Source organism: Amblyomma americanum, chromosome 1 (genome assembly GCF_052857255.1).
Source record: "Amblyomma americanum isolate KBUSLIRL-KWMA chromosome 1, ASM5285725v1, whole genome shotgun sequence".
Taxonomy (NCBI): domain Eukaryota; kingdom Metazoa; phylum Arthropoda; class Arachnida; order Ixodida; family Ixodidae; genus Amblyomma; species Amblyomma americanum.
This window is the reverse complement of record NC_135497.1, coordinates 322,805,386-322,827,293: the sequence shown is the minus strand read 5'-3', so window position 1 is coordinate 322,827,293 and position 21,908 is coordinate 322,805,386. Positions and strand designations below refer to the sequence as shown.

At 45.7% G+C, this 21,908-nt stretch overlaps 1 protein-coding gene across 1 annotated transcript in view; it reads right to left on the bottom strand.

The window, feature by feature from the left end:
- Positions 1-21,908, bottom strand: part of LOC144115403 (STAM-binding protein) — a 53,051-nt gene that overhangs the window by 9,758 nt on the left and 21,385 nt on the right. The window contains exons 7-8 of the mRNA XM_077649776.1: positions 19,591-19,728; positions 10,961-11,073 (exon numbers count right to left, since the gene is read on the bottom strand). Of these exons, the coding sequence (XP_077505902.1) occupies positions 10,961-11,073; positions 19,591-19,728 (251 nt within the window). The remainder of the gene's footprint in view (positions 1-10,960; positions 11,074-19,590; positions 19,729-21,908) is intronic.

Below are 21,908 nucleotides of genomic sequence, written 5' to 3'. Positions count from 1 at the left end.
CGGGGGCGCGCTTCTTTGAGTGGAAGCTTTCTCTGTAGATGCGGAACAGCAGGGCATCTTCGCTTCTGCCTGTGTGCGGCGCACAATGATGCTGCGTGCAAGACCTCAGCATCGTGTGCACGTCACATGCCGTGCGTTGCCACCGCCAGACTAAAAGGCGCGTAGGCACAGAATGCACCCACTCAATAACTTAGGGCTTAAACAGCTGCAAGCAGAGTTTTTAACTGACACGCTGGCGCAACACACATTATCACGGCGTAGAGATGGCCAGATATTGGCGCCACATGGGCGCTGCCTGCGGAGGACAGAAAGGCACATGGTGCACCTGCTCGTATAGTTGATAACAGCTACATGGGGGAAAGAGCAAGATTAGAGAGGCTGGGCAGCTTCAGAGCCGTTGGAGCCTCAAAAATAAAGCTGGGAACAAAAAAACAAATAGCACTTGCTGCAGAAGAGAGAGAACAAAAAAGGGATGGTGATAAGAAAACTAGACCAGTGCTGTTTTCAAGTAGGATAACATGACTGTTTCATGCCATCACTTCGTGCATATAGTGCCATATACCAGGCGTGCCAGCTAAATGTAACCAAGCTTTTAAAAAAGACGAAGTGTCCTAGCACAGTGAAACCAACTGAGTGTTGTTCACAGTCGCGTGGCCTAGTCTGCAGTATTTTTTTTTTGTTTTCCAAAGTTAATCAACTATTTAAGCATAATTAGCTATCTTTAGAATTACTGACTTGAGGAACGAAGTGTCAATTGAAAAGTAGAAGTTCGTTTTGAAAAACCGCTAGCAGCGCTGTTTCCATCAAGGTACGATTTATGTAACTTTATTTATTGGCCTTGAAAGAAAGCTATCATGTGACCAGCTGCAGGCTTACATCTCTGGCCCAATGCGCACACAAAGGCCCATCAGGTAGAATACATCAGAAAAAAAACAGATTTTGTTCTCTAAGACATGTCTTGGGCTGTTGAAGTGGCACCGTTAACATGTGGTGTGTTCTATGGCACACCGGCAACTAGAGTCATCATATGCCAAGCACAAGGTATAGGAAAAGTTTTTTGCTGAATTTCATAGAAATGTGAAAAATCATCGGTGGTGTAGAGGGCCTAAATCATCAGTACTACTTAGTGATCACATAGAAAAGAAATTTTAGAAATGGCTACTAGTAAAAGCTTTAAAAGGGGTTGGGTAACCTCAGCAGCTATCCTTGGCTGGGCAAGGATATCGAGGCTCCCAATGAACCAAATAAAGACCTCAGCCTTCTTCTCAGGAATAAGGAAGTGGCTGACGTCTGCCAAAAAACTAGCGAAGCTGTTGGTCAGAATAATCTCGAGAAATGCTGCTTCCCTTAAAAAGCTAAAAACACAAGACATGTCAACAACTGCATTATCTCCTAAAAACAGAGTTGAATGAAAAGGAATGTATTCGTTATAAAATTGAATAAAGTACTTTTTTCTTAGTTGCTCCAGTTTTGCACAAGAGAATAAAATGTGGTTAACCGCAAGTTCATCTCCACATTCTTCGTAAACAGATTTCTTTGTTTTGTTGGCAGGAAGTTGTGTGTAAGGTGCGTGTGGCCTATTCAGAGATGGCAGAGGATCACTTCCTTGAAATGTTCCTCGTGTACACAACTTCCATTCACTTAAAACCAGTTTTACCAAGTGTAGTTTGTTATTTAATTCGTTGTTCTAAGACTGGTAATTATTCCTTAATTTACGTTGTACTAAGTTCATGCAATCCTTAAAGGGCATATTTACATTATTTTTATTTCACTGTCACAAGCTTGAGCAGCGCACATATTTGCTCTCTCGTTGCCTATTATTCCGACATAACTCGGGACCCAGCAGCATTTTTATGTTTTATCCTTGAACTGTGGCTGTTACTATGTTGTGTACGATGTCACCAAGTGGCACAGTGACTGCATTTCTAGAGTGAAGAGATGTAAGTACACTTAGGGAGTCTGTGTAAATAATACGCTTCGTGAGGTTCTTCTTTACTATTTTTTTATAGCTACACAAATGGCGTAACATTTGGTAGTGAAAATGTATGCACACTGTGGAAGTTGTACTGTATCCTCCCAGTTCCCTCGTACATACCACTGCACTGCCAACGTAACCAACAGTTTTTGAACCAGCAGTATAAAAAACAGTGAACCGTATTCTTCCTCAAGTGCAAGAAATTCTTGTACTATAATATGTTGTTGTGATTTTGTTTTTTTGCAAAACTGTGTAAGACTGAAATTGCAGATTTCAGGAAAATTGTACCATGGAAAATTGTACATCTTGTCTTTGGACAATGTCAGGTAATATGTCCTGTATATTGAGATTGTGGCGTATCTCTTTGAATCACAAGACCAGTGGCCGGGAAGCTTGAGGTTTGTCGGTGAATACCGTACAAACGCATGTAAGGGCCACACTTTTTTCCCAAATGTGAGGGCCAATTTTTGGGTGCAGCCAAAACACACGATGTGCAAAAAAAAAATTTAGAGTAAGAACACACCAATCGGAATGAGCGGCATTTATTCTAAATTCAATCGTCACTCGCAGAGAATTCAGACTCTGAGCTGGTGCTGTGCTCTGGTGCACGCTCATCCCATAAGAAGTTGCGCAGCATGTCCGCTATCAACACGTAGCCGTTGTTCCGCACTTCCATCACTTAGCAGAGCAGCTCTTCTTCCTGTTCAGGAAACGTGCACGGCTTGCCTCGAACAGTGCGTTTTTTGCAGCTTGTGTTCCTCAATGCCTCCTTTTGGTTGCACCATCGTCGGATGCACTTCTCGGCTACATCGAATTTCATGCCCGCCGCACACTTTGCCATGTTCTACAGCAAACTCCCAGCCATGTAGCTATTAAGGTGCTTGCCCATCGTGCTAAAACTGCAACGCTCGGCGGCAGCACGCGGAAGCCACAACAGCGGTGAACTAACATGCTACCACAACTCCCGTGCCTTTGAGAGCCACAAAGGCTCGAGATGGTGATACTGATGTCGATATGGATAGCGGGAGATCGCGGTGAAGGAAAAAGTTGACGATGGTGATGATGAGTCGTGGCCTCGGGCGCCATTCGTGGGCGGCACCTGGAAGCGCCTGTGCGCAATGTGTGGTCTCCGCGATCAAGCACACGTTACAGGGATTTTTTTTTTAATATTTCCTTCAGGAAAACAGGGTGCGGCCCATATATGGGTGTGACCCTTACAGGTGTATATACAGTATTATTGTAGAAGGATATTTCATTACAACTGGATAGCAGATGTGTTTCGGTAGAGACTTTACATTAAAGAGCAAGTTAGAGAAGTTCTTCTGATTTCAAGTGGGGGTTCATTTGTTTCTTCATAGAGGCTGACTAGGAAAGATATCCTGTATGCACCACATGAGAGGCGTAGGCTTGAGTCGTGTACTGGACCTAACTTTTTTAGGTATGACGGTCTTGCGGAACCATACACAATGCACCCATAATCTAAGGAGGAACGCACCAAATAGCGACAGATGTGCAGAAGACATGTTCTGTAAGACTCCCAGTGCTTTCGTGAGAGCACTTTGAGTATGTTTAGAGATCTTGAGGCTTTCTTTTTCATTGTGTTTATGTGCGGCACGAATGCGAGTTTTTTATCGAATGTTATGCCTAAAAATTTATGTCCTTGTTTTATTGGTAGCATGGTTTCATTTAGGTGTTGGGTGAGGTCATTCTCCAAGCCTCTTTTGAGTGAGGAAAGAACTGCTACTGTTTTTTTTATGGGGAGAACTTAAAACTGTTTCTGTGTGCCCAAAACTACTAGTCTGTTTAATGCGAGTTGTATCTGTCTCTCACAGGTTGATAGATGTGCATGCGTGTTGTGTTTTGTTGGGTTTTACGGCACATAGGCAGCTAAGGCCATCATGAGCCAAGCTCAAAGTATAAAAATGGTTTTCCGTAGAATGTTTAGGAATATTAAGAATCGTCGATGGTGTAGATGGCCTAAAAATATTGAACTGCTTGGAAAAAAACAGCGAAGAGGAAATCTGGAAATAGTTAATAGTAAAAGCCCTAAAAATGGTAAGGTAGCCTCAGCGGCTATCCTTGGCTGGGCAAGGACCCTGAGGCTCCCAACCAATCAAATAAAGAACTTCAGCCTTCTTCTCAGGAATGATGAAGTGGCTGAGGTTTACCATGCAATAAAGTGAACCAGTGGCTTAAAATTTACAGATTTTCAAGTACCCTTGCTTCTTTTAAAAAGCTAAAAACGGAAGGTATGTTAGCAATAGCATTATCATCTAAGAGCAGTGCTGGATGAAAAGGAATGCATTCATTATAAAATTGAGTAAAATACTTTTCTTAGTGTTTCAAGTTTCGCACATGAAAATAAAATGTGATTAACAGTAAGAACATCTCCGCATTCGCAAACTGGTTTGTCTTGTTTTGTTAGCAGGAAGTTGTGCGTAAGGAGCATGTGGCCTATCCGAAGACTGCATAAAATCACCTCCTTAAAACGTTCCTGGTGAACACATGATTTAAATTCACCTAAAACCGGTTTTACCAAATGTAGTTTGTTATTTAATTCATTGTTCCAAGACGACTGGCATTTATTTCTTAATTTACATTGTACTAAGTTCATGCAATCCTTAAAAGGTATATTTACGTTTGTTATTTCCTTCCCACAAACCTTAGCAGCGCAGAAATCTGCCTTTTTGTTGCCTCTTATCCAGACATGACTGGAAACCCAGTAGAGTTTTATGTTTTGTCCTCGAGCTTTCGCTGCTACTATCTTGTGTATGATGTCACCAAGAATCGGAGTGACTGCATTTCTAGAGTGCAGAGCTGTAAGTATACTGAGGGAGTCTGTGTAAATAATACTGTTGGTGAGGTTTTCGTTTTCTATTTTTTCTACGGCCACACAGACTGCGTAACATTCTGCAGTGAAGATGGATGAGCACTGTGGAAGTCGTACTGTTTTCTCCAACTTCCCTCGGACCACTGCGCTTTCTACGTAAACGTCTGTTTTTGAACCATCTGTATAAAACTGCGTAAAACTACTGTATTTTTCTTCGAGTGCAAGGAATTCTTGCAGTATATGTTGTTGCGGAGCTTGTTTTTTATGGAACTGAGTAAGAGTGAGATCACAGATTGCAGGAAAATTTTACCAAGGAGGTGGTGGATCTTGTCTCCGAGCAATGTCAGGTAATGTATCTAGTATGCCGAGCTTTTGGCACATCGCTTCAAAATGCAGAAGGAGTGGCTTAATAGCGAGTGGTTTATTGTTAAACAATGTTCTAGATGGGCACTTTGTGACTATTGGGTAACATAAGTGTTTGGGCAGTGAACGGATTTTTAAAATGTATGAGCAGGTGAGCATGGTTCTTCTATCTGTAAGTAACGGTTCGTTGATTTCTACATAAAGACTATTTATCAGCGACGTCCTGTAAGCACCAGAGGAAAGACGCAAACCTAAATTATGTATTGGATCTAGTCGTTTCAGGTACGAAGGTCTCGCTGACCCATAAACAATACATCCATAGTCTAAGGTGGAGCGCAGCACTGTGCGATAGATTTGTAAAAGACACCTCCTGTCAGCACCCCAACGTTTACGTGACAGTACTTTGAGTATATTTAGGGATCCGGAGGCTTTCTTTTTCAGTGTGTTCATATGAGGCAGGAAGTTGGGTTTTTTGTCAAAAGTTATCCCTAGAAGTTTATGCTCATTTTTGACGGGTATCTGTGTTCAATTCAGATGTATAAATGGGTTGGCTTGTATGCCTTGTTGCAGCGAGAAAAGGATGGCTACTGTTTTCTGTGTGGAGAACTGGAAACCGTTCTGATCTGCCCATGCAACTAGTTTATTCATTGTCAACTGTATTTGTGTCTCGCATGTTGCTACGTTTGAGGAAGTGCAGGCTATTTGAAGATTGTCGACGTACACTGAATACAGGATGGACTTTGGGATTACTTTAGTTATCAAATTCATTTTTATAATAAACAATGTCGTGCTTAAAATACACCCCTGAGAAGCCCCGTTCTCTTGAACGAAGCTCCTAGACAGGGTTGATCTCAGGCGTACTTGAAAAGAATGGTCTGAAAGGAAGTCAGTGAGGCAGTTTAACATCCTGCCGTGGATACCTAGATTGCCCAGGTCACGGAGGATCCCAAACCTCCAGGTTGTATCATACGCCTTCTTCATGTCGAAGAAAACGGCAAGACAATGCTGTTTGTGTATAAAAGCTTCTCTTATTGTGTTTTCGAGGCGAACTAAATGGTCTGTTGTTGAGCATCCCTTTTTATAACCGCACTGACAAAGGTGGAGGAACGCACACTCCTCCACCTTTACACCAAAACGCTGCTGTGCCCGGCAGTTTTAAAACACTTTGATCCTGCCTGTACAGGAGAATGCCCACACTGTGCGGAGAAGTCTTCGGACATCTTTCACATGGTGTGGGCATGCCAGTCAACCCCGAACCTCGCCCCCAAACCCAACCCCACCCGGGAGGACTGGGAGGCAGCCCTGCTCGGCTGCTCGGACCTAGCAAGCCAGAAGGCCCTGGTCCACCGAGCCCGAGTCGCGGCGGTCGCCAATGGGCTCCTGTAATGAGGAGCCCACCTAGAGATTGCGAGAGGTTGCTCCGGCTACCTCAAGCTTCCTCCCTGAAATAAAGTTTTTCACACACACACACACACACTGATGGACATCAAGAAGTTTGTGGGATTCAAGGACAAATGTTAATCTTATGTTAAGTACACTTTCGAAAGATTTCGCGAGACAGCTTGTGAGGGCTATTGGCCTATAGCTACTTGGGGAAGTTGGTGGTTTTCTAGGTTTCAGGAATGGCACTTTGATGGCTTTCTTCCACTCTTTAGGTATTTTTCCTTCTGTGAATATTTTGTTAAAGAAATTCAAGAGTGCCTCTATGGCAGGCTGGGAAAGATGGGCAAGCATTTGATAGTGTATCTGGTCGGGTCCTGGAGCAGTTTTTTTGCCGGCAGAAAGTACAGCATTGATTTCTTGGAGAGTGATTAAATTGTTGTATTCTTGGTTTGCACCTGCACGTGTTGGAAGTTTTTGTTTTTCGGCAATACTTTTGTATTTCAGGAAGGACTGCGTATAGTGAGATGAACTAGAAACTGCAGCGAAAAGTTCCCCCAAAATGTCTGCCTGTTCCCCTATGCTTGTTTGTATGACAGGTGGTGTCAAAAGAGGAATCGTGAACGGTGAGAAGTTGCCATTTAATTTCCGAACCTGTTCCCACATTTTCTTTGATGTTATTTGACAGCTTATAGATGAGATGAGATGTAACTCTGCCATGAGGCTTTCTCGGCACTGCGAAGGATGTACCGAGCTTTTGCTCTTGCCTTTTTAAAACGTACGAGATTCTCGTGCGCAGGGTACCTGCGAAATTTGCCCCAAGTTCTATTTTGTTGTTTTTTTGCTTCCTTGCATTCTTTTGTCCACCACACTTTGTGTTTTTGCCGCACCACTCCTGAAGACTGAGGAATAGCTAAGCGTGCGGCATTAATGATACAATTCGTGAACGTTTCATTTATCTCATCGATGCTGAGGTTTTCTAAAACTATATCCTCTAAATTGGCTTGTGCTCTAAAAATTTCCCAGTCTGCTAAATGCAGCTTCCAACGTCGGGTTTAGTTGGGATGATTTCTGGCGCAGATGTCAAATTGATTATTACAGGTAGGTGTTCGCTGCCATGTTGGTTGTCGATAACGTCCCATTTAAAATCGTTAAAAACAGATGGAGAACTAAAAGACAGATCTAAACAGCTCATATTTCCCGAGGTTGGAGAGCAGTATGTGGCCTTTTCCGTGTTTAAAAGACATATATTGTTTGCGAGAATAAAATCTTCGATTGTTTGCCCCCTAGAGTCGCAGCGCTCGCTTCCCCAAAAAAGGGAGTGAGCGTTAAAATCCCCAACTACCAGATATGGCTCTGGAAGTTCATCTATCTGTTCTTCTAGATCATGGACTGTTAATGTAAAATGTGGAGGAATGTATACGGAACAGATTGTTAGTGTTTTATAGCTGACGATGCTGACTGCAACCGCCTCAAGTTTTGTATTGAGCTTGATTTCTTGAGCAGGGACATCGCTTTGGACGACAATTGCGACGCCTCCCGAGAGTCGATTTGCCTGCTCGCGATCGCGTCTAAAAGTTTTATAATCTTTCAGGATATGCACATGTTGTGGATCAAGACTGGTCTCCTGAAGACATAAAACTATGGGTAACATTGACCCTAAAATATGTGTTATGTCACTGTAACTCCGCATAAGTCCTCTACAATTCCAGTGAATTAAAAAGGCCATGTTTATGCTTTTGAGAGGAAATGAAAGGGGATTTACTTATGTGGTGGGCCCGTTATGAGAGGCCTGTCTTTTTTTCGCTCAAGAGAGCTGTTCCGCTGCTGTAAAGGAGGCAGAGTGGGTGTTGTATCCATCAGCTCAACAGAGGTGCTGGAGGACCGCGCAGCCGCGGTTGTGTTAGTTTCAAGCCTCTCCCGACGGGGGGAAGGTCCTGCGGGATGCCGACCCGTGGACCGGCGCTCCCTGCTTTGGCAATGACAGGGCAGCTTTCGCTGGCCCTGCCTGGGGCATGGATGGCCCTGCCATAGGCTCGGTGGAAGCAGCCTTGGCAGGTGCCGGAGTGCTGTGTGGTGCTATGCCCCTGCGCACCACGTCAGTGAAGTTTTGTTTTGCGGTGAAGGAGAATGTGTTTGTAAGCGCAAAACGCCTTCTCGCTTCTTTAAATGAAATGTTTTCCTTTGTCTCTATGGTAATTATCTCTTTTTCTTTCTTCCAGGATGGACACGCCCTGGAGTATGCAGCATGTTCTCCTTCACAGTTTGCACAGCACAGGGCTGCGTCACATACATCAGACTGGAGATCATTCGAAGCACATTTTGCGCAAGTTTTGCAACCGTGGCAGCTCTGTGAGCCGTGGCCGAACCTTTGGCAATTGAAACATCTGCGAGGGTTTGGCATGTATGGTCTTACGTTGATTTTCAAATACCCCACGTTGATTGTATCAGGCAGGATGCTGGTGTTGAACGTCAGGATCATGAGTTTTGTGTCTATTTCCTTATTGTCCTTCCGGATTTTGATTCGATGGACATCTATGACGTCCTGGTCGATGAGCCCTTCGAGCATTTCTTTTTCAGTTATGTGAACAAAATCCTTTTCCGATATTACGCCTCGGGCAGTGTTTAGTGAGCGCTGAGAAGTCACGGAGACCGGGATTTCCCCTATGGACATTAGGTTGGAGAGCTTAGAGTGTTGGACATTGTCACACAGTTCGAGCAATAAGTCGCCGCTGGCCATTTTTGACAGCTTATAGCTAATGACTAAGGTTTCAGTCAAGCACTTTGACACAAGGAAGGGGGATATTATTCTTGCCTGTTTATCTTGTTGTTCACTGTGGATCACGTGATATTTGGGGAAAGTTACTTTTCTTTTTTGAAAGAAGTTGTCTGCCTCGTTCCGCCCTCTTTTGAGAGAGCAATCAGGTTTTGAAAGTAGGGGAGCCATAAAAAAAAATTTTGTTTTTCGGTCATGGTGCCAGCCACCCACCACGGAGTCCAACAAGGGGACGGGACAGGAACTTGATAGCAAGTCCTGCACACGCCAGCTGTACACCTCAACTATAACCAAATATGACGCAACTCAGGGTAGTTGGTCACACAAGGTTAACCCTCGCCGCCAGGAAAGAAGGAAAAACCAAGAAGGGAGCAGGAGACAGCAGAATTGTAAAAAAGAGATAGGAAAGCGAAAGATGGAGGGGAGGACAGGAAAAGAAGACTGCTGATTTTCCCCGGTCGGGTCAGGCCGGCAGCGCCGTCTACAGGAAGCTGGGGCCAAAGTGGTGTGTTGCCTCCGCCGAGAGGCCTTAAAGGTCCAAACGCTCGGCATCGGCTCAACCACCAGGATCCCGTCTTCCCCGGACACGGCGATGCCACGCACGGCTAGGCGCGGGTGCTCGGGTCCGTGGTGATGCACTGTTCACCATCATCCCCCTGCAGGGATGTCCCTGCGGATGCTCAAGAACCCGTGGCGTTGTAACTCACCAACATCTGCATGCTGCAGACCCTGCGGGCTGTTGTCATGTAGAAGCTTTTTTCATTGTGAGAGTCACGGTTTAAGGCCAGTAAAAAAGCTACTTTATGTAAACGGTACCTTGATAAAAACATTTCAGTCAGCTGTTTTTCAAAGCGATTTACAACTTTTCCAATGACACTTTGCTCCTTGAGTCAATAATTAAAAAGTTAGCTAATTATGCTTAAATAATTAACTTTGAAGAATGAAAAAATACACGCGACTCTAAACAACGTGGCTAAGACATTCCGTGTTTTTTAAAAGCTTGGTTACATTTAGCTGGGACACCTGGTACATGTTCCATTTGCAATTATCCATTCACTGAAAGGTAATTTATTCACTGTTTTCATGTAACCCATATTTGGACGTGCAAAGCATGCTCACATATCTTTTTTGGAGACACTTCTGTTAAGAGAACTTCTGACAACATGAACAAATTTCTTGGTCCCTTCAAGTTCCTCTTCAAGGGAGTCTACTGTAATCAAATTCAATTAATGACTGGCTATGCAGTGAAAGAGTCTGCTATAAGCAATTATGGTATCATTGGTCTAAAAATAAAGCGGAAAAATAAAAGGTGGGGGTACAGGCGTGCATAGATTTAGGTAGGCCCCATAACGGAACACAAAAACGGCTCCCAAAGAACTCCGTGGTTCCGCAAAACCCAGTTTGGAAACCCCTACCCCTAGTAATCAGCAATTATTCCCAAAACGAATGACATGATGCCACTGTCTGCTCAATTTACGAGGATTACATGTTGAGTACAACAATATTTTGATGAAAGATTCACACATGAGACTTGCATCTACTAGATGTCTGAGATTTCCAGACTCCCTCAAGAAAGGTGGGGAAAGACAATACACACAGAATAATAAAAGAAAACACTACAAAATATGACACTTACTCATCATACTTTGGGGAGCACACAATTGCCACAGCTTCGGGTAGCATGAGCTGGTAACTGCAATGCGTGTGGAGATCTACACTCGACATGAACGCAGTCTGCGTTGGATGGGTCTGAAACAAGGCAAGGCACACCACTCTGAGAAGAAATCTACAGAAACCTGTGGATGATGAATACCTGAATCAAACGAGTTATTGTTGACAAAAGAAAAAGACCCGCTTTATTACAATGGCGTAACAAGTGCTATTCAGTGTAAAACCACTGATGAACACCACAGCAAATGTCATCATCACAAGATCATCATGAACAAAAAAAAGATGCAGAGAAACACTTCATGTCAAGTCAAAGTCTAGGTACGTATACAACCAGAAAAAAAAAAAAATGGATGGGACACTTAAAGGGAAGCTGAAACGGTTTTCAAATCGCATGATGCGCTGTGGTCGGGAAGAAAGGACCTTTGAAATCATGTGTGTATATTTTTCCCGATTCTGTTCGCAAACAGAGCTGCAATCGCTTCTTAAAAACCCGCCGCCGGCACGCCCTCGTCGCTTCCGGAAGCGCCGGGTGGGGGGACAGCCAAGTGGGAGAACTGGCGGAAGTGACGCCATTCACGGAGAGTCGGCCGGCTGCCTGGCTGCGCTTGCTTCGCTGTGGCCCGCGCTTTGGCGGTGAACCACAGATCAACGTAATCTTCTGCCAGTGCCGTTCACTTTCTCTGGTTCAGGCGTTCTGTGCAATGCTTGAAGCCTACACGTATATAAACCAGTTTTGGCATGGCATTTCTTTCGAACAGCGCTCAACACACAGCTTGGTAGAATCCTTCGGTTGTTCTCCCCCAGCCTCTTCCACGTTCACCAGACAATCTGATGGTACGCAGCATGCCTAAACTGCCTGCACGAAATATGTGCATCAATATTGCTCTTTTCGTTGTATTATTTTCTTACTTGTTCGTAAACTCTTTGCCTTTTCCAGCTGGGTCACATTCATGCTGAGCCAAGGCCACTTCCAGCACTGTCTTTGAGGCACAAAGTCTTGAACTCCTTTGAGCTCGTTACGCACTGTGTGCCTTTTTGCTTTTTCCTGACTGCTTGCACCTCATGGCAGCACAAGCAATTCTCTTAATCTTTCATCAGCGTGCAGCACACGCAGCTGTACCTAACTGAGCGAAAATGCGATTATGTAGGCCTAGTATACTTGAGCAAAGCAAACATTTTGCATTCATGAGCGCTTGGTCATGGCTGACAATCGACAATGGCACCAGAATTCATACTAATTTGTCCTTGAGTCAGAACGGCAAAGTTGTCGAGTCGCGGTACGCATACATGTATATCATCCGCAAGTAATTCTGCTAGTTATCTCGATGCGCAACATCACCAACTATATCTCGCAGCACGCTAGTTTTGATGTGTAGCACTGCGAGCTCCGAGACGGAGCCATTATTATTCTTCAATAGCATGTTCAGCACGCAAAAAAAAAACAACGCACGGGGGTAAGTGCAGAAGTTTCATGGTTGAACAGTAGGCCGAACATGCAACAAGAGGACAGCGCACACGGGAGCTTCCTCCCGGTCGCCTCATCTCTTCGCGCTGCAGTACAGCAGTGAACCCACTTCAACCCATTCAGTTTGGCATTCTTTTGCAGTTCTAAAAGCCATTCGGGAGCAATTAGGCAAGTAACCATAAATAAATGAACAAACAAATGCTTTACCTCGTGCGACTCGTGTAAGCATGCTGGTGATCTGATTTAGGTCATGTTTACAGGCATTACAAGAAGTTGGTCAAGATAAAAAAAAACAGCGAAAAAAGACGCAGGACCAGGAAAAGACACACACAGACTAGCTGTCACCATAAAGAAGTTGGTGGCCAGGCTTTTATGCAGCAGCGGTGCACAACAATGTTTCGGCGCAATTTCCTTTCTTTTATTGCCACTTGCACATGCACCTACGCAAAACATACGTATCAGTCGAGATTTGGTTTTCATGTTACCCTGGTAGGACGTGAAAGGCCCATACTGGGTTAACGAAATTTCTGGCTTGCAGGCGCCGCCATGCGGTCGCTTCTCTATTACTTAGCTTCTTATCCGGCGGTGGCACCAGTTTTCAGTTTAGTCTATAGTTCTCAATGATTTTGGAATAGGTTTGCGCGAGCTTGTCCAGGTTCCGACAGTCCGGCATTTTCACAATTACCCGGAAGCAGAGAATATAGGAATGAGCTGACTACAACGGAGTCGACGCAGATACTGATAGCAGAGAAAGCTGGGAAGCCCTGCTGCGCAGCGAAGAACCCGCTCGGCAGAAACAAGCCAATCCGCCTGGCGGCTGAGGCCGCGAAGAGATAAAATCTTTTTGTTAGCCTTTAGTCATGGAGGCTTGGGCCCCCGCCCTCCAGGCCTGCGTGCCAGGGGGTGGTGAGTAGTAAGGGGTCTCCTTTTCCGGTGGAAATAAAAGCTGTCATCCATCCATCCATCCAGTCGAGATTTCCAACACGTGAAAATGTCGCGACTTGACTTTCGTTGCCCGCGCACTCCGCGGCGTCGTCGTTTCCGCCGTTTTCTGAAGCTGCTGATGGCGCGAACATGCATGGTGAAAGTCCAAACTGTTTAACACTGCTTGAATTATCCATAATTTCCGAAACGTAGTCCTTAAAAGCCAGCTGAAGCAATGCGCTACGCAGCAACGCTGTCGGTGCCGGCCGGAGATCCCCGTGGATGACGTCAAGACAGTCCCGGCCAATCGCGGGCAAGAGTGGCGTTCGCTCGGTGCCCTGAAGGCGACGGGGCGCATTTTCTTCTAAAAAGCAGCTTTTTGCGTGTATTTCCGATCTTTTTGAGTGAGATATTCTTATTCAGCGGAGTAAAAGCTATAAAATGACGCAGAGAACTCGTTTTTTTCTAAAAGTGCTTCAGCTTCCCTTTAAGCTCTGCATTAAGGGTATAATGCGATAGTGTTATTGGGTTAATGGCCATATATGTGTAATTGGTAATTATTGATTTTACATTCATGGATCACTGGTAGTCCTCGTACCACTCCTGGCACAGTGGTGCAGTGGTTTTAAGCGATGCACCACTGCCCTGTGATGGCAGGTGCTGCCATTGGTGGGGCTTGTGAAACCCAGGTTGTTCTTACCAAACAACCTTTTGCCACCAATCATCAATTTAACTTCCACCTGCCACGGTGGGCAGTTTGGTCGCAAACCAGTGGGCAGGTTGCGATGGCGCCACAAGGTCACATGACCTAGACGCGCGACCGACGCCGGACGATTTTTAGTGCAAAAGCATTTCTAGCTGCACTTCCTGGGTTTCAGCGGTGTCCATCTGTGTGGAAAGTGTAACTGGCTCACTGGGTTCGTGGACACCTCAATCGCGCTGTTATTAGGCAGTGGTGTTCACCTACCAATTGAGGCAGTTATGCACCTTTCCATTGCTCAAAACCAAAGGAAAGCTTAGGAGTCTAAGCTTTCCGTTTCTCTTGAAGAAAGGAAAGGCGCATAACTGTCTCCCTGAGTCGGTGCCAGTGGACACCTCAATCGCACTTCCAGGTACATGGCGGTGGTGTCTACCTGCAGAAAACCGTGCTTTCGCACATTTTGTGCTTAGCAATTCTAAACCGTCAGCCATATTTTTTTCCAACATAAGGGTACTAACACTGTCACGTTATAAGAAGGGAAGTTATTGAAATTTCAGGGGCACAAAAAACCATGTGTGCCGTGATGTGAAGACAAACGGACCCATAACAGATGCACGCTGACTCACTGTCATAATAACTGACAAAATTAATAGTCTTAAAGGTTACAATTACAAGCAGCATGAGGACTGTAAAAGCAATGCAACTTGAGTAAGTGGACCTTCATTTAACTAAATTTTTGTTCATTACCTACGTATGTAATGCATACAAGCAGTATCACTCCCACTTTCTTTGTTCCCCATGAACCTGCAACACACTACTCAGTGACAAGAGGAGAGTGACACCCAAATAATTGCAGTTAAGTTATCAGACACTTTTTGGTCATTTGAATACTGAAGTCAACACAGCAAATTATTAATGGCAGTGGTTTTGCAAAAAATAATAGACTTTGCAGAAGAACCCTGCTGTTATGTTTTTCTTATGGCTTTCACAATCATTCACATGCGCAGAATGTCCTGAATGCCCTGCAATGTCTCTGTCTGCTTGAGCAGCTGTTGGCGGAAGGGAGGCAGCATCAAAGAGGGAGGATGCGGACCAGGCAAAATTTGGGAACACGTACTCGTTTCTGCGCAGTTTTTGCAGCAGCCACTTTAACGCCACACAGTCCTCATCTATTGGAACCTAAAAATTGCATTTCCAAGCTGCAGGAAACCAGAAAAACATGGATGAGAGAAACATGCCTCAACTATACCTCGTACAGCAGTGCCCGCGTGGTGTGTGCCACAGCATAGTGTCGTTATCACACCTTTGGTTTGTTCATGCTCGCGCCGCAGTGGCGATAGGAGTTCACCTACAGCCACAACAAGATTCCTGCCGCCCGTATGCGTGCTCGGCATCGGCTTGCGTGCAACATGCCAGAAGCCATCGAACACGGTAGCCACACACCGATGGAGTCTAGAGTGCCGCTTTGGCCGGTCTGCCATTGCCGTTTAGCGCGCGCTAAACGTAGGCAGTCAAAATACCAGCACAGGGTAAAGCGCTATCGTGAAGTGACATTCGCCACGCAGCATGTGGGAATGCTGTAACAGTTGCGACACAACAGCAGAGTCTGTACTGCATGGGTTTCTATGAGAACTCTGCCAGGACTGGCTCTCAAAAACGTAGCAACCAGGAATGTAACTGTGAAATTCTGTGCATACACATGGTACGTGCTGACATATAAACTCCCAGCAAAACCTTGATAAGTGTATGGTTTGGTTTATGGGGGTTTAACGTCCCAAAGCGACTCAGGCTATGAGGGACGCCGTAGTGAAGGGCTCCGGAAATTTTGACCACCTGGGGTTCTTTAACGTGCACTGACATCGCACAGCACATGGGCCCCCAGAATTTCGCCTCCATCGAAATTCGACCACCGCGGCCGGGATCGAACCCGCGTCTTTCGGGCCAGCAGCCGAGCGCCATAACCACTCAGCCACTGCGGCGGCCCTTGATAAGTGTAATTTAAACAAGAAATAAATATAATGAGTTCAAAATGGGCAGGAATGACCATACACTACGATGAAAATTGGCAAGGTGAGATAGCAGAAAACCCTTTTCAGGCATAATTATTCCATAAAAACTGTTCAGTAAGCTGCCAGTTACTGAACAAAATTCCACAGTATCAGTACAACTTGAATATGTATGCTCAAATGCATTTCGTCAATCACCAATCCCAGCATAGGTGGGTAAATTTGGCTGTTAAACTGTACTGGAATAGGTTCCTCTGTACAAAACGTACTGGCATACACAGACACCTTAATTTAGAGAGTGCAGGGGTGAACTTGCAGAACTACCCGATCCTTGTCTGTCTTTTACATGAGAAACCTGAACTACAGGGCTGACTTTTTATACGGCAACTACAGCTGAGCATGCATAACTTTAACGAGCCTGGCGGTCGTTCGGATTGAGTTCTTGCATCTGAGGTTCTAAGAAGTGTACTTCTCATGTTACAGCCAAAAATACCAAGTCAGACAGTGCAAGTTCTTTATGCGCATCGGCTTATTCAAACTTAACCTATTATGGCACTTTTCAAGCTCCCCAGTGCAGTAAAATCCTCCTCGCCTAAACCCTTGCTACCAACAAGCTGGTTTAACGTGACACAACTAATCGCGGTTGAAGAGCTCACAGTAGCAGGTGGCAGGTTGGCCTCCTTGCCATCCTTCTCAACAGATTCCTGGCAGTGCCAGAGTTCTTGTACTTCGTGTACCATTATTTTCATCAGTGTATGGCTTTCCAATGGTGACACCATCATCCGCACCAACGAAGTCATCCCAGGCAACATCAGATTGGGCCAGCTGCACATTGACGATGCGTTGCCACAAATCCACATGCACCCGATAATGTGGTGTTAAACAGCGTCCTCCATTGTTCCTGGGTCCCTAAACGGTGCCTTACTGAAACACTTCTTGATGCACTCTGCAGTCATTTCCATCCATGGAACCTTATCATTTAATGGAGGGGAGCAGAGAAATTCCCCCTGGGACGTCACAGACCTGGTAAGTCAATTGCTATCAGTATGTGCTGGTGATGCACCAAGACAGGACACCTTGAGCCCGTGAATAATGCCCATGCAGCTTGCTCATCACGTCAGTCTTGCTCATTGCGTTCAGTGACAAAACAGTGTGGTCACAGCAGTGAGGGAAGGTGGCATGTGGTACGGTGCACAGTTGTCGAGCAAGAGATACACTTTCCTATTCTTTTTTTTTGCCATGCCATGGTTGAACTCAACCAGCCACTCAGTGAACAAGTCGCCTGTCATCCCCGTGCCACTTCTGAACTTAAGCCTAGTTGCACATTCGTCAAATAAAGCAAAAAAGTCTTGCACCGTTCAGGCCTTTGTTTCGGGTATGTAGTGTACAGAACATAGCATCCAAAGCACTGTGCCTTGCGAGTCTTCCTGATGACAAACAGCAGCTACCAGTTGCTGCGATTCATGCTTCTGCATAGACAGCTGCTAACGCGAAGCTTACTGCAACAGCACTAGGTGTCGCCTTTCAAGGCATGCCCACACTACGCAACGAGATGGTGGAACTTGGTAGAAGCTTCTGACACATCCCCACGCGACTTATTACCACACCCGCACAAACTAGCAAAGAGGAAGGGACAAAACGCTGTCTCCTTTGGTCGCGACAGTAAATATTTCCACCCTTCTGCTGTCAGCAAACCTAAGATCTCAGCCTAAGCCCGGACTCACGGCTCAGATCATGATCTAAATGATAGTCCGGATGCACTCACAACTCAGACCATGAACTGAATGTGAGTCCGAACTCACCGACGACTCAGATCATAATCTGAATGTGAGTCCGAACTCACCCATCACTCAGATCATAATCTGAGAATGAGTCCGAACTCCCTCACGATTTGTACCATGATCTGAATGTGAGTCCGGACACACTCATCACCCAGATTGTGACCTGAATGTGAGCCAGAGTAAGTCAACTCATAAGTCAGTTGGACAACCTAAGTGGGCCACCCAATTGGGGCACCGGCGGAATGTATGCTGTAGCAGCGGGGTTCAACCGGCAGAACTAGGCCTATACTCTTAGAAGAGAAAGGGTGCTGGGAACGCCTTTCGACAGAATATATGCCTGTCCCATATCTCGCACCTTTTCCCAGAATCACCACATTCCTGCTAAGCCAGAGTTCAGCGCATGCTTTCGGGAGAAGTGGTTATAGTTCTATTATGAAACTTTTGGGAAAAAAAGCTGCAGCCAAGCGGGGAGTCAAAACACTGAATTTTCCAATGTGGGTTGGGCGTGCTATCTCTTGGCTACTGCTGAAGTGAGCATCATTGCTTTTGAACACGTATATGCATATACAGATTGGCACATGGCTGCCTACAGCGTAGCTTGCTGTGGATAATTCAAAGAGAAATGAAGAAAGTGTACCACAGCAGCCAAGCTAGATGCCTCCAGACGGGTGCTGTGTAGTCTAGTAAAACTGGAAATACTTGCTTAGTTTGCCAAAATACAGAAATAGCATTAATCCTACACTGCTAACAGTGCAGGGCCTCTGTGGTGTGTGTTCTCCTGTAGCAAAAGTCTCAAAAATTGCAACAGAAGCTGAAAAATTTCTGGGTAGAACCCGACGGGCTACGTAATTGTCTGTTCTATCATGCATTATGAATTTCAGAACAGCAGAAAAAGCGGAAAATTAACCAGGATGTAAAATAAAGCATTTTTGAATTACTGAGGTTTTGCTGTACGTTACAAACATATGACAGTCTGCAATCATGTACCAGGACAAGTACCAGCCCTCTAAACGTTCTAGACACTATACCTTTCAACACAATGCAAAGTGTCTGCCATATTAAAACAACAAAAGCCAATCCTCTAAGGTCTGCAGTTGTACTGCTTGCACAGCACACATTTTTGCCCTGTATCTAGACCTTTGAAGGCATATGCTGACCTAAGGTTATACCACCACCCTACAATTTAATGACACCAAAACATCGTCTGTTTTGTGTTTTTGCAATGCTGTCTTGTAGTTTTGTATCATCCACTTTAGAAATTTCAGAAAATGCTTCAGCACCTTCACTGAATACCTCATAAGATAGAATACACTAAGGTTACTCATAAGGGCAACCAATGAGTTGTAATGCACATCACTGCTTTCAGTTGGTACTAAGTAAATAGCAACATACTATGTGCAAAACTTTTGTTTTTGTTTGTTTTATTTTTGGAGGGGTTTAACGTCTCAACGCGACTCGGGCTATGAGGGATATCATTGTGGAGGGCTCCGTATGATTTCGGCCACCTGGAGTTCTTTAACGTGCACTGACATCACACAGTACACGAGCCTCTAGCATTTCACCTCTATCAAAATGCAACCGCCGCAGTCCCGATCGAACTTGCATCTTTTGGGCCAGCAGCCGAGCACCATAACCGCTGAGAGCCACTGCAGTGGCATATGTGCAAAACCATTAACTCTTCTGCATGAAACAGATAAAAAAAGATGAACTCAAACATACATGCACCCAGCCAACTGTGTCAAGGCCCAGTTGGTCCTGGTACTCGAGCACTTCCTCCTCACTCTCCGTGAAACAAGAGTCTGCTGTGCCCGATTGCTTGGGCACCAGTAGATGGCTGATGTTCAACTGGTTCCTGGACTGCAAGGCAAAAAGCCACCACACCACTCACAACCATGCAGACAGTCCAACACTGGCTTTAAAAAAAAATCTTCAGTCAGCAAAAGCACACACCCAACTGCAGCTTTTCAGTGCATTTTGCTAGTGCAGTATAAATGGTCTGTCAACAGTACCACTATATAAAAGGGTGCTAATGGTGAGCACATGGAACAATGTTTGCAGACCTGGAGTACACAGGGACGGAGGGCACTTTTAAAACAAAAACCTTTCTAAACAGTAATTTACCAATTTTACGGGCCGCTAAGGCTGTTCTCCACCAAGCAGCAAAGAGCCAAGCTTTTTCTCACATTACTCTTCATGCTTGCTTTTTTTTTTTTTCAGAGAGTTTTGTTCTTTGCAAGATTGGGCAAAGCAACAAGTTATGGAGTGGCAAAACCACAGGCTGGCTCATGGAGAGAGTTGCCTGTCCAGCAACTTTGATGGCAGGGTCTGCATGATTGCTGCTGATTGGCTTGTCTGTGGGCGTGCTCATCATGCAAGTCACATCATGCTTCAGTCTCGCAGCTCTCTAGTCTCGTCATGGGCCTGTCACACTAGCCCGACACAACGCCGACGCAGACACGATGGCACCGATGATAGGCAGACCGTGTCTGTGGCAGACCAAGCTGCCACACTAGGCCGATGACACCAACGCGTCTGATGGCCAGATGTCTTCGTAGTGTGACATGCTTTGACGCCCGCGACGCCGACAAAACCAGTCTGTCGACCATGTCATCGCGTGATCGATTGCTGAGCTAAAACAACCACTAGACACGAACACGATTCCGCTATAGTACTCTTTGTTTACGTTCATAACAATCTCTGGGATAAATGAATGTCCAAAAAGGTATCATTACTGAGGATCGTTGGCCAATGCCAAGGTGCTGGTTGAAGTGATAACTACGATACAAGCAAATTTCATCCTATAGCCGCCTGCTGCTGCTGCTGCTGCTTTGTGCGGCTCGCCTGACGTCTGCTAGGTCTGCGGCTGAAGGCGTCGCGGAAATCGAGCATAACATTATTTTATTATGGGACAGGTTGGCAGTAAAGGGGTGACTAGAGAGGTTCCTTTATTACTGCGCTGGCTAGTTCCAAAGCGCCCTGAGCTGCGGCATCTATGCAAAACCAGCTAGGCTTAGCGACGAGCACGGCAGCCGGGAAGCAGCGCAGTTCGTCGCCCTGGTGCTCACGCAGGCGGCGTCATTGCGAAAGCGCGGCTGCTGCGCAGGCATGCTGTCGTTGCTCGAATATAGCAGCCGGCCTTTCTGATAGCATGGCTGTTTTGTCTTTTTTGGTGCAAACGTGAAGTAAAACGAGCCTGCTCGCCGGCAGGGCAGCCTGGATCCCGTCCGCCGCCGTAATAAAAATCAGCTGAAAATTTTTTTTGACGTAAGCAATAAACGCTGAGACAGAGAAATGTGCCACATGTATCATTTCTGAGGATCGTTGTTCAACACCGAGTTGCTGGTAAAAGCAACAACTTTGATGCGAGCAAAATTTCTCGCCAGAATCGCCTCGCAAGCTGCCGCTGGCCCGCTGTTGCGGTCCGGCTCGCCTGTCGCCCGCAGCCGTACGCTAGCTCTGCAGCCGAAGGTGTCGCGGAAATTGACCATAATTTTAGTTCATGGTGAGATTATACTGTTAAAAGCAAAGCGATATTAAGAGATATCATAGCGCAGGCTACTTGCGAAGCGGCATCCGCTGCACCAGGCAGCAGCGCAGTTCGTCGCCTGGCGCGGCTGCGGGCGGTGCCGTTGCCGAAAGCTCGCTACTAGCGCAAGCATGCTTTGTCGCTGCTCGTGTATAGCAGGCGGTCTTTCTGATAATATGGATATTTTGTCTTTTATGGTGTGAACTTAAACACCAAGCCGAGCAGTAATCAGACCGCAGCGGGTGGCAAAGCGTACGCTTTGAACTTGAGTGCTTGAGTCGAGCGGCGCAGCGATGCTTGCTGCCCCGTGTGTCCCTGCTAGCAGTGGGGCTGCAATTCGCAAGCAGCGACCGGTGCAACGCGCCAGCCAAGTTTTCGCACATGGGTCGCCTGCTTGGATGGATGAATTGATGGATGGATACGGCTGAACCCTTTAAATCGGGTGGTGGCATAAGCCACCTAGCCATGACTTATGAAATTTTACTCTTGCCTTGATTTTAGCCACCAATCA